At 41.3% G+C, this 16,429-nt stretch overlaps 1 protein-coding gene across 3 annotated transcripts in view; it reads right to left on the bottom strand.

The window, feature by feature from the left end:
• The window catches only part of PRELID2 (PRELI domain containing 2), a 69,353-nt gene that overhangs the window by 41,755 nt on the left and 11,169 nt on the right, over positions 1 to 16,429 (bottom strand). For all 3 annotated transcript variants that reach the window (XM_053666450.1, XM_037163343.2, XM_037163344.2), the window contains exons 2-4: positions 15,806 to 15,863; positions 13,890 to 13,963; positions 12,230 to 12,390 (exon numbers count right to left, since the gene is read on the bottom strand). In XM_053666450.1, the coding sequence (XP_053522425.1) occupies positions 12,230 to 12,390; positions 13,890 to 13,963; positions 15,806 to 15,863 (293 nt within the window). The remainder of the gene's footprint in view (positions 1 to 12,229; positions 12,391 to 13,889; positions 13,964 to 15,805; positions 15,864 to 16,429) is intronic.

Raw genomic sequence — 16,429 nt, 5'->3', positions numbered from 1 at the left:
ATGGAATCACAACAGCTCAAATTTCACAACACCCTTAATGAAAGTGAAGGACAGTTTGTATCATCAGTCTCCTACTCTTTGGGTCATTTAAAACTTTGGTTCCTTCTGTCCTGGGGAACTAAGACTTCAGAGGAAATGTGGGTCAGGAATTAATCCCAAGATCACACAGCCATCAGCTCTGAATCCTGAAAACAGCAGTTTCTGGGAGCTCTTAATGAGACCCTGTCCTTGAAGTACTGACTGGTTAGGAATGGAAGATCTTGCCTAATTGTTTTCATGATGAGAATTTAATCAAAGTCTCTCTGATGGGAACCAAAGGTTCCAAAGATACTCCTGTTGTGATGACATCTCAGTTCTAATCCTGATGTTTCTGACATCACCTACAACCACCCAACGGGTGTCCCAGAGGAAAGGCAGGGCCTGAGGGCCAGCTGCCGGCTCTCACTGCTGCTTCAAATACTTTGGCAGAGACTGTCCAGCTTGCACATATACGACACCACGTCAGAATACAGAGTTTTTCCCACCCTGTCTTGCCCACTTGTCTGCTACAGAAGATCAATAATTGAGACTCCCCACCTCGTCCCTGTCACCAATCAAGAACCTGCCTATGGAGCCAAGTTCACAGAACGCTGTGAAGCTCAGGCTCCTCTGTCAAACAGGGTTAGTACCTGTTTTATAGATTGTTCCAAGAGTGAATAAGGTAGTATGTGTAAAGCACTCAGGGGAATATAGGCAAGAACTCAATAAATGTTAGTTAATAAGAAAAGGTTTTCTTAGGCTCTGTCGAGGAAGAAATGCCAATCAGCCACAAAGTTAGGCAGTGTAGAGCTTCACTGAGGTTTGGGCACCAAGGAAGTCTCGCAGAAGCAGGGAAAGTGGCAGGGTTTTATTTTGGTTGGCTGTCTTCGTGGGAGCTGGGGATTGGTCCCCTTTGAACAAAGCGACAACATATCATTGGTGGTTCTCCTGGGGCTCAGGTTGCTACGAGGATAAAGCCCGCCCTTTCGGCTCTCCATCTTTTCTGGGTTGTAGTTCAGCCATCATTTTGTCCTACCCCACCCATCCTAACAAATAATACTAACATTAGTAACAATAATAATTCCATCTACTACCACCATCATCATTTTTCCCACTTACAGAAAGAGAAGTGCGGTGCCTAGGAAGTTAAATGCCCACAGAACAGATCCGGCTGCAGTCAACTCTAAAACCTTTGTACTTCATTACCTCCTAGGCAGCACTCAGTCACCATAAACCACTTAGCAGGAGTCTCTCCCTCTCCATCCTGGCAATCAGAGCCCTTTGAGCTCCAGAAGCCTCCCATCTCTCCAGCCCTCTCTCCCATCCCGCTGTCACACGTCTCACACTCGCGTTTTGCACAGCAGCCTGCGAAAACCGATCACCTGCCAGCCTCTCTAACCTGCATTCCCGGAGAGCCCTCTCCGTCCGGCTGCTCTCTGTCACCCATCCCAGGAACCAATGGGCTGATGCCTACATTGTTGACAATGGGTGGCAGCAGGAAATGCTGTAACAATAAGGAATGAGCAAATGGCAGCACCTCCAGAATGAAGCAGCCCACTGCAGATATATATTATAGGGCGGAGTGGCTGTCTCTTGAAAAAGCATTTAAGAATTGATCATAAATAATAACAGATTACACTTTAAATAGCCTATTGTGGTAAAGCATTATATTATTTCTTTTATATGTATGTGCATATCAGTTAATTCTCACAACAACCTTATGAGGTTCAGAAAAAAATCTTACAGATGAGCCCTGGCTGGCGTAGCTCAGTGGACTGAGCGCGGGCCTGAGAACCAGAGTATCGAGGTTCGATTCCCAGTCAGGGCACATGCCTGGGTTGCAGGCCAGTTCCCAGCAGGGGACTCACGAGAGGCAACCACACATTGATGTTTCTCTCCCACTCTTTCTCCTTCCCTTCCCCTCTCTCGAAAAATAAATAAATAAAATATTTCAAAAAAAAATCTTACAGATGAAAGAAAAACTGAGGTTCAAAGAGGTAAATTTGCTAAGGTCACACAAAAATAAGTAGCAGGGCCACTCTCTGAACCCACCTTATTAACCTCAGACCCCTCAGATGCCCTGTCCTTTCCCACAGTCCTACACCTAGAGAAGTGCCTCTCCAGCGCAGACCTGCTGGTCTGCTGGCGTAACGCGTCACCACACCCCACAGCGTGTGGACCGGTCTGACAGGCAGTGTTGGGATGGGTCCCCGTGCATGCGCTGCATTCCGGGCTGGCTCCGTGGACTTGCGTGATGGGGGCAATCACACGGTTGCCACTATCAGAAGGGCTGCACACTAAGCTGAATGCCCTGCTATCACTTTTTTGAAACTCTTAACCGTTTTTGGACAAGGAACTCTGCACTTTAATTTTGCCCTGGGCCCCTCAAATTGTGTAGCTGCTCCTGATCCCATTTCAAATCTAGGCCTGTACAACACTGCCAACTGCCACACCCCTATAGGGAATTTTCTGAGATGCCTAAGAATGCAAGTTTTGGTTTAACGATGCCTAATAAAAGCCTCAAACACATGGGAATCCCTGGAAACAACACCAGCCTCTAATAATACTGCTTAAGCAAATAATCTTAGATGAGAGCTTAGACAAGCCTATAAAGATATTCACCACATCATTATTTATAAGAGCAAATCATGGAAAATAATGCAAATGCCTCAAAATTAAGACATTAATAAAGCACACTAAAATAATTTTATACAATAAATACATATGATCAGCCATGAAAAATCATTTACAAACATCACACATTTAATAAGGACAGTCCCAGGTGTAATGATAAATAATGTAAAAGTCAGAATGCCACGTACAGTATGATTTTGTGTTTGTAAAAATGAGTAAATAAATTCTTGCAACTGCAGTGTGCTTCTACAGTGGAATGCTACAGAGCAATTAAAAAAGAACAAACTATTGACACACATAAATAAGATGACACTCACAGATACAATGCAGAGCAAAAGAAAACTGAAATAACAGAGTACAAACAATATGATTCCATTTACGTGAAGATCAACCCTCAGGCATAACTAATCGAAAAGGATGGAAATCAGAATATTGGTTTTCTTTGAGGTCACTGACTAGAAAGAGCACATACCTACAGAGGGCATGAACATATTCCATTTTTTTTTCTTGCATGCATTTTGTTAACTGTTCTACCTTGAACATGGAATACATGTGAAAAAAAGAGGAAGCATTAGTTTTAAATATAAAAAAGAAAACTTGAAGCAAGGGTCATCCAAACTCGACCTATGTAAGGGCTGGAAGGTTCTCCTGACTTCAGGCATGAGACTGCTGGGTCCTCCCAGAGCAGTGGGGAGAACTGAGCAGAACTGTCAAAGAATGAACACCTCACTTCCACTCAATGCTACAAGCCTCTACAGGTCAGACGCATGTTAAATACAGCAGCCTCCACTTCCAGCACAGAAAATGTCTCAAAATGTAGCTGTAAGTTCAAACAAGGAAACTGAACTCAGCTTGTCAGTTTTATTTTCTATCTCTTTGCTTAGCTACTATTAGTCTGGCTTAGAAAGATGGCCATCCAGCTCCCAGGTGCTGATTCTCAAGTTCATGGAGGAAGAAGAGCCTTGGTAAAGACAGACAGACTGTCCCTGGGTTCCCGCCTATTGTCTCATGGCCTTTATGCTGTTCTGCATGATATCCACACCTGGTAGATAAAATATGACAATTTTTAATACCCAAACATTTTACTTACTACAGATGCTAGAAACTAAAGAAAAAAATTAAACTAACATCTGCCACATCAAAGAACACAATTTTGACACTAATCAAACTCAAATCTCCCTTCCCCATCCCTTACTTCCACTGGTAATTCCTCTCTTACATAAATTCAACAGGGCCCTCATCTGAATTTGGCTAAACTTTTCAACAGGGTGTTTCTGCTGAAAAGTGTTCACTGTTTCCTGGGGAACCAGATGATCGACTGGTCCTGCTTTATGAGAGTAGCAAGGGCGTCGCACAAAAGAGAGCTCCAGAGGGCTGCCAGCTGGATGTCTGGGCACCACTGGGACCGCGGGACACTGACTGTGTAGCAGGGGCACTCAAATCAAGCTATTCAACAGATTTACCTGGAGGAGTTTTTAAAAACATCCATTTCCAGAAATAGCCCAAGCCCACAAACCTAGAATCTTCTACAGGCTTAACCACCCCCCCTAGAACCCTGCACTAACACACAACTGAAAACCAAGGGAACAGGAGGATGGAAAATAAATCCATAAGCATTCACTGAACTAGTTCGAAAGCCCTTACTTATAAATGGCACAGAATGTTCTCTGGGCTAAGCATCATCGTTTCCAGTTCAATCATCACCTTCATTTTCAACAAAACAGCTTATTCCATTTTCCAAGTTAGTACTTAAGGGCTCTCCCCTCTTTGAACACAGCATTTATATTCACCATTAGTTCCAATAGCAACTTTCATTTATCTAGTGCTTTATACACTCCAAGTACACAGCATCCCCATTTCTTATTAACCCTTCACAACACGCTGTGAGGAACCTTGGGCCAGTCTTATCCCTTTCCCCAGATGGGGACCACTGCATGGGATTTCTTATGCAACACTGTCAGACTTCCCCAATCCTCACTTGCCTCTCCTGCCGGTTCTGTCCCTTTTCACTTCCCTCCCCTCATCCCTATTTCAGCCTGTGAAAAGCACTATCTGCAACCCCTTGAGAAGATGGTCCTTCATCATCCATTCCACAAATGGCCACAAGGCCTCCTCTGCAAGCCAAGCACAGGGCCAGATGCCAAAGGCACAGGTGCAACAGAATGGAAAACAGGAGGCCTGTGACGGGAACACGAACATAAAGAGCAAGCGAGTATCTTTGGAAGAGCAGTCTTGTTGAGCCAAAAAGAATGCCCATATGTCTTATTAACATGGAGAAGGCCTTGGTGACTGATTTTCTGTCATTGGGAGTCCAGTCTAATTGTTTGATCATCCACTGGTACATGGAAAATCCAGGTCAATGTCAGTACAGGGAGTTATGTTTGGGGACAAATGCAGTGATATCTATCCAGGCTATTAGGTAACTATACCTTCTAGCTTCTTATCACCAGGGTTAGAGATTAGAAATAATACCAAAGTAAAGTTAACAGAGACAGAATATTGTAATATTGCAGGGCAAGCAAGTTTGGAGGCAAGTTCAACTGCAAAGGCCAGTGCTGAACACATGGAAGTCAATGAAATGTCAGATTTGCTGCTGGAAACAAATAAAAGATTTTGGAGCAAGGAAAGAAATGCACACATGAAGAAAAAATGCCCAACAATTAGTCCCTTGAAAAATGCAAATTATACTATTTCTGATTCACTAGATGAACATTTGAGACTTGGAATGTTTTAATCCAGGAGTTGAAAATAAAAAATTAAAAACATTATACACCTTATTCATAGAATGAAGACTATTCAGATGAGTAGCTTCAATTATAAGGAACATTTATAAGAACTAACAACAGCTGCTCATCCCATTAATTTAATCTGTGTGAAAAGATTGACTTTGGCTTGTTTCTTTTGCTACATTCCAGGAGAAAACTTTTTGATATTTTATAAAAGTTGAATTGCCATATCAGATGTGATTAATACACACTCTACTAGCCTGGGCATTTTTAAATCTCAGAAGTCTGACCTGTAAGCATGAATGGATAGGCAGAAAGTCTCAGACATGAGAAAGTGAAGAATGGGCCATGAGGACACTCAATGCCAAGAATGGAAGAATGCCCTTGTTACTCAAAAGCAAAAACACCCAGCTCTGCAGCTTCATAAAGAGTGAGTGGCCACTGATGGTGATAACTTAAACCTCTGTTCAAGATAACAGAGGCATTATTAGTTATCACAAAAATGCAAACCACTCTAGTGAAAGAGCAAAGCCCAAGAAAATATTTACAAGATAATTATCTTTTAGAATTACTTTACTTGAATAAGGTAAATGTCCAATATGAAAAACAAATCAAATGCATATCAGTTATATTCCCACATAGTGCAATAAAAAATAAGGAAGAGAACCAGAAACTAACAAATAAATGTATTTTACAGAACAGAAGCGAAGCCCAGATCATAAGAAATGAATACGCTTATCTCAGAATGGAAGGTTCCAGAGGACAAAAACCATAACTTTTCCTTCTGAGAAATCTAAAACAATGCATTCCATTCTAAACCTCCAAAGGAAAAGGCCTGTGTCCTGCTCGACACATTAAATAATGCCCATTCCTACAAGAGGTGACTTTTCCGTTTTTATTTCTTTGTTTCTATTTTCTGATAGAGTACAAGCATCCAAGGGAACATTCTGTGTCAGCCTTGTGCCCCTGACTCTGGAAACTCAGGCAGCTCCTCAGAGCACCCTGCACGATGCCTGGGTCTGCAACAGCCACTGCCGCCACACGGACTGAAAAGAAAACGCAAACACAGGCAAATCCAGTCCCTGCCAAATGTGTGTGTGGTGGCTTCTCTCCAGTGCTCAAATCTCACTCAGGAACTAACATAGAAGGGATCCTCCTCCCATGACGCTCGAACTGAAGAGCTCTTATCTCCAGAGATGGTGTGCTGAATGAACCCAAAATCACAGTACAGAATATCTTCCTGCAGCCTAATGGCAAACAGCTATAAAATCATTTCTATATTAAGCTAATACAGTCTGAAGATTAGAGTTGCGTGAGTTTTTAAGGTTCTGATGATAACAATAATAAAGCCAATAATACTAAGCATTAACATTTTTTGACCACTATGAGCAAGCACTGTTCTAAGCTCCCCACATTTACTATCTACTTGATTGTCACAACAGGCCTCTGAGGCAGGGGTTTTATCCCCTTCAGACTGATGAGGAAACTGAGGCTTAGAGAAGTGAAGTAAACTGTGGGCTTCCAAGCCAAGATCTAGTCAGTTCTCACAGCCCAGGACAGGAGAACCTGTACGGTTGAGAGGAGCCAGGTGGGCCGCCTGAGCACACCAGATCAGTAGATTGTGGACAAGTAAGCCAGGTATGGAAAGACAACACACTGGGAGGCTGCCTTAGCTCCTGCTGGCTTCCCAGTTCCTGGTCCCTCTCCCCTGAGGGGCTGCTCACAGGTACAGAGATATCCCTATATTCATTTGCAATGGTAAATTTGTGTTACTTTCAAAGTATAACCAAAACAAGAGGCACCATGGCAAAAAGGGTGTGCAGTGCTTCCTCCTTGCTGGCGTCCTCTAATTATTTTTGTACAAGTATCCATCCCTCTCCCGTGCAGCCCGTCCGTTTCAAGGGGAATTGACCTGACGACCCCCAGCTCTGGGAGCCAATCTGGACTGGTCAGAGCCAATCGGCCCCTATCAGTCCTCTGATCCCCTTTAATGGTCCAGGAGGGGACAGTTGAACAGATTTAGAGGCCGGACTTCAGTTGGGAAACAGGCTCTCTCCCTCTCACAGGTTCCTTTTCCTCACTAAAGGTGGACAAAGAAGTATGATAACCCTAGTTGCCACTGGCAGCCATGAGGAAACCCAACTTGAAAAACAATTGATACACAGGGGCTCTGGAACCACAGGGCACCTCGTTATGAGATAATACAGTTCCTCTCTAATAGGAAGGGCAGAGTCATGGCCAACAGCAGGGATTCTGGAGCCAAACTGCCTAGGTTTGAATCTGGCTCTGACATTTAGTGGTCATCTTACCTTGTGCAAGTTACTGCCGTTTGTAACCTGAGGATGATAACAGTTCCAATGATATAGGTTCTAGTGAAGGTTAAATAAATCTATACCCATAGACATGCAGGTATCTGTGTGTACAAATATACACATACACATATCAAGCATTTAAAACAGTGGCTGGCACACAGCAAACATATGTAAGTGCCAGCTGGCACTGCCTGAGCCAGGACTTCGGTGGCTGGCGCTGAGAGGCAGCCTGACTGATAGGGCAGAAGGCACAGAATAAGTGCAGGAGGGCTTCTCTGGGGCACCGAGTGCCAAGATGGGCTCCTGAAAAGTGGGATGAAAGTGGAAAACATCACATCATCTCTCAAAAAGGATACAAAGTCCACTTTCTAAAAACTGCAGGAAGAAAATGCCCAGGGAAGTCAATACAGGAAGCAAGCACATTAGAAAACCATTGTATGATGACAGAGCGGGGAAGGCTGAGGGGCTCTTGAGTAAGGAGGGACCGCGATGGCGTCAGCAGGAAGCCCAAACTGGGTCTGCGCACAGAGACACAGCAGGCGCAGGGTCCACAGGAGGCCCGCTGCAAGCTCACCTCGGAAGTGAGGACAGGCCACGCTCAAGGGCAGGATGACATCTGGTTTCCCATCACACACCCACACCTGCTAACCAATACATAGTGTCCAGGTCTAATTTTAGACTCAGCAGCTGTGACAGCTGTTTTTCTTTCTTTTAAACAAACTGTCCATATTTCATCACCGGGTGCTGTGGCTGGCCATTACTCTCATGTTCCCTGGTAAAGGAGGGAATGAAAATAATCATGTGTCCTTTCTTTGCCATCCCCCCAAGATTACCTCACTCAGAACACCTGCCTAAAGTGCCTTTCTAAATCCATGTCAAGAGCTAAAAAAATATGTTTCCTAGAGTCTGGCTCACAGCTAGCATCACATCATCCCTTCCTCAGAAACCTTCGTGTGGCTACATGTTGCTAAAAAGACAAAACCCACCATTCATATGTAGCCTGGGATCCAAAACACCCTACAGTTTCCTATAATCCATTCTTTAGAAGAGTCCCTATTGCTACCAAACTCTTTGCTCAGGTATCAAGTCCATGACAACTGGATTCACATCCTGGCAACTCACTGACTCTATCACCTTGAGCAAATTATTTAACCTAAACTTCAAAACACTGCCGGTGAAAAATCTAGCTTTGACCTTGACATAGCAAGTGTCAATAAATATTGGCCTACTGTGTCAGAAATCTGAAAGAGTGTGTTGGAGACAACAAGAATATAACAAACCAAATAAAAAAGGAAAGTATAATCAGTCACATCTTTCTATAGAGGAATCTGGTAACATGTATAAAAAGATTAAATGCATGTAACCTTTGACCCAGAAATCCCATTTTGCTCCATCTACTTTAAAAGGTCATTGAGTAAGTGGGGAAATATGTAATCATGGGGATTTCATCATGGCATTGCTTGTAATGGCCAAAAACCCAAATGCCTATTAGAAATGAGCCAAGAACATCATGCACACTATTGCTAGGTGATGCCAATTAGTTCTTTGTTTTCCAGAACTGTTTAATATTTTTTATAAGATGCATGTATCATTTTTTCCAGAATAAGAGTGACAATTTAAAAAATAAGATTTAAAAAATACACAAAGGAAAAAGATCCTGAAGAATGTCTTCCCTAAACTCCGAGAGCCAATTATTTTACATCTCACTGATGAAGGTTTGGTTCTGCTTCTCAGGCCAGCCAATGGCCAGGATAACTGAGAAAATCAAGGCTGAAACAAAGTACATGAAATGAAAGACTTTTGTGTTTTTTGTATAAAATGAGACAATTCTGTCCTTTTACCTCTCTATATATTTAAAAAGGCTCTATTCTCTGGCTATGCTTAATTCCAAATATCTAAGTTCCATGTGAGGTTCTTGTCAGGAGGGAGACTGAGAAAAAAAACAATAACTAATGTGCTGTTCAAAGAAAACCCATCAGATGCATTTAAGACTTGGCATTCACACCCATTCAGGGTATTGCATTCTGGAAGTATCACAGCATATCTAGAATTGTGGGGAACAGTAATGATTTGGACAAGTGACAGAGTTTTAGAATGAATTTAGATTTTGGGGCTTTAGTTATTTAGATTTGAGGGTCTTAATGTTTCCACTAAAATGATAGGTATACAATTTTTTAAAATTTCAGACCATACAGGACAATACCAAAAAATGTAGTAAATTACCCTCTGAAGTCACAGTTCACAGTAACAACCACCATTCACATTTGGGGCTTGTTATATTATACTTCTATTTTTAAACCTATCTCAAAATAATCACTTCTCATTCATTATATTGGCAAAATTGAAAAGTATGTTAATATTAAGTGCTGGCAATATTGTAGGGAGATAAATGCTCAGGTAGTGTTGATGAGAGTATAAATCAATGTATTAACACATTGGAGGAAATTTGACAGAATTTGTATAAACTAAAAATGTGTGTGTCCAGAGAACACACCATACAGCTTTCTTTTACTGAGATATAACTCACATACCATAAAATTCACCCAGTGGTTCTAATTTATTCGCAGAATTGTACAACCACCTACATTAGTTCCAGAACATTTCATCACCCCAAAATAAACTCCATACCCATTCAAAGTCATTCCCTACTCTCCTGACCTTCTTGCCAAGAGCAGGAATCTACTTTCTATCCCTATGCCTGCTCCGGACATTTCAGATAAAATGACTCATAGAATATCTGGACATTTGTAACTAGCTTCTTTAACTTAGCATAATGTTTTCAAGTTTGATCCATGTTGTAACATGAATCATTACTCCATTTCCTCTTATGGCTGAATAATATTCCATTGTATGAGTGTACCACATTTGTTTATATTTCATCAGTTGATGGACATCTGGCTTGTTTCCACATTCTTCCTATGATGAATAAGGACATAGACAAGTTTTTCTGTGTACATGCTTTCAACACAATGTAGAAATGCTGGGTCAACTGATAACTCTGTTTAACTTTTGAGGCACTGACAAACTGTTCTCTGCAAAAGCTGCACTTTCCTGGCAGTATATGCGGGTTCCAGTTTGTCCACATCCTCTCCAGCACTTATTATTGTGTGTCTTTCAGTATAGCCATCCTAGCATGTTGGAAGTGGTATCTCATTTTGGTTTTGATTTGCATCTTCCTAATGACTACTTATGTTGAGCATATTTTCAGATGCATATTGGATGCTTGTTTTCAGATGCGTATAGGTTTTTAGAAAATACCTACTCAAAATTTTGCCCACCTTTTCATTGAGTTGTCTTTTTTATTATTAAGTTGTAATAGCAATATGAAAGATACTAGACCCTTATCTGATATAAACTTTGCAAATATTTTCTCCCACTCTCTGGATGGCTTTTATCATCTTCTTGACAGTACCGTTTGAAGCACAAAAGTGTTAAATTTTGATGCATCAATTTTACCTATTTTTGTTTTGTTGTTTGGGCTTTTTGGTATCATATCTAAGAAACCACTGCCCAATCCAAGATTACAAAGATTTACACCTATGTTTTCTCCGAAGAGTTGTACAGTCTTAACTCTTTCATTTAAATCTTTGACCCATTTTGACTTAACTTTGTACTTTGTGTGAGGTAGACAACCAACTTCATTCTTTTGTTTGTGAATATTCAACTGTGCCAGCACCATTTGTTGAAAAAAATATTCTTCCCCCATTGAATTGTCTTAACATACAACTTTTAAGAATATACCTCCAATGATCTGGCTCCAATGAGCTCGACTATGGCAGTGGTTACACATCTGTACAGATCTTTGTCAAAACTCATAGAATTATACACTACAAAGAATAAATTTTATTATATGTAAATAATACCCCAATAAACCTGAGAGTTGAGCATTCTACTTCAGAGAAACATTCATGCAGCACTTACGAGGATCACATGCCTTACCAATATTGCAGAGTTGTTTGTAATAAAAATAAACTGAAAACCACCAGAATGTTTGTCAAAAAGACAAAAGCTAAACAGAATATGTATGATTATAAGGTTGAAGTTGATGCAACAGTTCAAAGGAATACGCTATATTTTACACATATAGTGGATAAAGTTTAGAAACATTCTCTTAAGGAAAAAAGGTAAGGACACAATTATTCACACAGAAAGTATGTATGTATAAAATCATATACAAAACCACTGTGTACAGGCTCTGTGAGTACACATGTAAGTACCTTAAAGTATCTCTTAAAAGTCTAGAAAAATACTGAGCACAGTGATATCACTCGTTGCCTCTGGAGAAGGCAAGAGATATCAGGATGTAATAGGGTGGCCAGAAAGGCATTGAGCACTATCATTTTCCCTCCAAAGGGAAATCTATTCATTAATTACTCATGTGATTAAACATTAATAATGTGTAATTTATGTGAGTGGTAAACAGAGGTTAAAAGGATGAAATCACAGCTTTTTAATACATGTGTGCATTTGTGCATCCCTGCACCCACCCTACGTGTATATACCCTACGTGCATACACACACACACAGAGGTGACCTTACCAATTTGGATTCTCCATACTTTCCCGAAAGACAGACTCTTCCTTCATGGACGCATACTGGGTCCACGTAAGGCAATGACTCCGTATAGCCATGTTTCTCTCCTGAGGATTGAGCCACGACTCCTCTTCTAACTGGATATTGGGCACCTTTAAAATGCTCACCTGTCCAACAGAGAGAGGAAGGCCTTCTCAGTTTAGGAAGAGCAGGCTACATGAGGGTTGTGCTCAGAAGCGCTTTCAGTCTTGGGTAATTAAGAAAACAAGTAATCCTGATACATGGATGAAGGCTCACCAACAGCTCTCAGTCCTTCATAATCAGGCATGCTGCGACCTTACTAAATGCTGGTGAGGAGGTGCAGACAGCCCAGCATTTAAGCAGGCTGCATAGTCCCTAGCCTGAGCTCCCTAACTGCTAAACACTAAGCAAATTATAGCCTCCACCAGGTCTCCTCTAGGGCTGGTTATGGCCTTCTTAAATTGATGGATTCTAATTGGGCCCATTTACAGGCTCACCTGCAGGACGATAGCAGGTAAAATATTCTCTTCATTTTAAACTCTGTTCAATACCTAGAAACGTATGCTTTCCTAGGTGGAAGAGACATGGAAAAAAACAAAGGCAGAACTGTAGAAGTTCAGAAGTGTCCTTAAATTATTTAAGAATTGAGATACAACACAAAGTGGAATGCCTTTCTAAAAAACAGATTCAAGGTGTATATATAGGGCAAAGCAGGCAGGGCACACACTCTGTGGAAAACGCCCTGAATAATTTGCTGCCCATATTGCAACACATTTTACCATCTGAAAAATAAAAGAAAGTTCCTTTTCACTGTCCTATCACCCTTCTATCCACACAAGAATGCGGCAGTGTCTTCGTGATAAGGAAGTGACAGAAGCCAACACTCACTCTACAAACAGCTCAGCAATGTAATTTGCAAGCTAATAGGCAGGAGCCCCGCTGGGTTCCACATCACAGGTAGAATCACTTCCGGATTGAAACAATCATCTGAGACATTTGTAAAAGTGTAAATCAGGACAGTCTCCTCTTACTTCCTAATGATTCTAAGCAATGTGATTAAAAATTTCCACTTACCTTGTCCTCAACAATCACCAGGTGTGCTGAAGGATTTCAAAGAGAGAAAACAATTTGCCATTGTGAAGATTTAGTGAGTAAGGCCATCACTTTGCAGAAACATACAGAAAAGGGCTTACAGAGAGCACTGAGAACATTATACTCCCTGAAATGGTTCTCTGACAGTGAAATAAAAAGGAAGCTTTAATCTCCCTTACTAAAGATCTCACTAAATATTTACCATCGGATCATTCTTACCTAAGGGTCATATCTGACCAGGACAGATAGGGAAAGATGGTCACTTCATGTAAAATGTCCAAGGCATCTTCAAAATAATTGTAGACCAGCTCCATGTCCCCTAAGGGCCTTCCACAAAAGAGAGACATATGGGAACAGAGGGAAAAGCTCTCTCCAGTGGCATCTGCCAGAACCAAGGTTGGAAATGAAGGGCCTTTCTTCCTCTGAAGGGCTATGAGGTAGGCGAGCTGGGAAAGTTCTAGCACTCCTTTCCATCAGAGAATGCTCTTTTCATGACTATTGGAAAATTACCCAATGTTACACCAAAGCTGGTAAAGTTTTGAAATGAATTTACCTTCCTTAAAATTTCTGGAACCACATTTCGACAGAGTGCTATCCTCTTTCTATAGATGACTCCTGTTGATACATCTAGAAACAGAAAATTTTACACTCAAAGAAATATTTAAGGAAATGTACTCTTTGTCTCAAGATCAATAAAACTTTTAATATCAGCCTCAATTTTCTAGAGGTAGAAATCCTAAAGAAAATGTTTAACTGAACACTTAGTGTCTCTGACCACTTTTCTGGGCCAGTTCACTTCAAATATACTCATCTGTGATCAAGGAATACATGTACAACAACCACTCACAAGTGCACATCTCAAGTCAAGGATGAAAGAATCACAAATTGGTCACTGCTATGCACTCCAATGACAATGGCCAATAATCCCCCTGCTCAACTGACACAAAGAGAATGTTTATCGAGAGAGAGAAAAAGGGAAAGAGCCAGGTTCTGCCACCTTCTGAACCAAACATGTTTTCAAGCCCAGACTTCTGGATACAAATTTTAAACTTGTAATTAATTATATTAAGCATACTTTTCTTTCACAGGCTTCCTGTGGCTGGAACTACTCTGTTTTGGAAGGAAGTTTCCAGAATAGCACCAGGGGTATAAAAAAATCAATAAATGTAAGTTACCATAAAGGGAGACCATGTTAGAGAAAAAGACAAACTTTGAAGTGTTGCCGTTTGCTCTGTGAGTGACTGTCTCAGCCACTCCCTAGGAGGTTTCCCACAGCTCTGGCTATAGGATCACTGGGTCTCAGTACAAACGAGCGTCTGACTGTTACAAAGCTGCTGAAAGGGTAAGAAACTGGTTCGTCTTCTCTGACACCTGGCACCCCTTGGGCTGTCTCCTCCAGTGTTTGCAGGACACATCCTGAAAGTGGACGAGCCACTCCTGGCAGCCAACATGCCCTTGTCACTGGTTGCAATCCTAATTATCATTCCTATACCACTCTGGAATATGTCCATTGTTCTCTCATTGGATCTTCACAACAATCTAAAACCAGGTTTATTACCTGCCCATTTAACAGATGAAGAAATTGAGGCTGCAAGAAGTTAGGTTACATAGATAGTAACAAAATCAGGACTCAAAATCAGATTTCTCTGATGCCAAATAACAAGTTCCTTCCACGCTGAGTGCAGTACCTGAGAAAATGTTTTTTTTAATATATTTGTAAGAGTTACAGAAGTGCAGTAAACAGTTAAGATTCCCTTACTCTAGTCCAGGGATCAGTAAACATTTTCAGCAAAGGGTAAATGGTTTAGGGCTCATGAGCCATGTAGTCTATGCTGCAACAACTCAACTCTGCTGTTGCCACAAGAAAGCAGCCAATCTAAATAAACAGGCATGGCTGAGTGCCAATAAAACTTTATTTACAACAGCAGATCACACAAGCATAATCTATTAACCCCTGCTCTAGTCAATAATGAACCATATTAAGTACAGGTGTGACTCTACAATTTAATTGCTTTACAATCAATCACATCTCATATATGTGCTATTAATCATATCCACTTGCCATCTATAAAATAATATACGATATCGGGATCTAGCCATGCAACCTTGGGCAAGTTCTTTCTTTCTCTGTTCTGGTTTCTTTGTTCATTAAAAAGGAGTAATAATACCTACCCCATACACTGTGCTGAAGATTGAGTTAATAAAAGAAAATGTGCATGGCACTTATTAAGTGCTCAAAAATGTTAGCTGTTAAAACTGTCGTCAATGATTAACTGAGACAGAGACAAGAACATAGTAGGCAATTCTTCTCTTGCTGTTACTGCTGGTGCTCTTTTCCATCAGTGACCTCAGATACAGAGACACACCTGTCTAACACATAATAGGCCACACACACAAATACACATCTTTCACAAAAATCGGCATCATTGAATGATCGCTGCTGAAGCGAGGTCGATTCAGAGAACTTACCTCTTCTTTCCTCCACTGTTCTGACAGAGATGACATTTTTATCCATGGGGTTTGGGTACTGAAAGGGAGCACATAAAGAAGAATCACTACCCACTTTTTACCAAAGTGAGTTATTTCATAGTAACCTCAGTGATGTGAGGAACAGGAAACATTTTCCCAGTGATGTCTAAGTCCACTTTTTTATCAAGGGTCTTGAATTTACTGTTTCGACCTCAGTAAGCAAAATGCTCTCATCAGCGGGGCCTTGAGAAAATCCGGGCGGAACCTTCCTCAGATCCAACCTAGCCCGTGATACAGAGGGTGAGGTTAAGTTAAACGAGTCAATAAATAATATTATTAATATTGAACCAGCCTTATTCAATCAAGAGTGTTCTTTTGTGCCAGGCACTGTGCTCAATGCTTTACTTGCACAGTCTTATTTAAATCCCTTAATAGCCTCTCATTCTGACTGGGTTGTGTAATGTCACTGTCCCACCTCTCAGAAATGGAACCCGAACAAAGGTCAGAAAGCTTAGGCTCACCCAGCTAGTGGGTGGGAGAGCCAGGAAATTAAACCAGGCCTGATGCAGAGGGCTTCCTTCAGTACTATGCTGAACCACTGCCCAGCAGCGGGGTTAAGGTCAC

This window comes from Artibeus jamaicensis, unplaced genomic scaffold (assembly GCF_021234435.1).
Source record: "Artibeus jamaicensis isolate MK-2021 breed Jamaican fruit bat unplaced genomic scaffold, CSHL_Jam_final contig_456, whole genome shotgun sequence".
NCBI classification, from domain to species: Eukaryota; Metazoa; Chordata; class Mammalia; order Chiroptera; family Phyllostomidae; genus Artibeus; species Artibeus jamaicensis.
The sequence above is the reverse complement of the archived record's forward strand: the minus strand, read 5'-3'. Positions and strand labels throughout refer to the sequence as shown.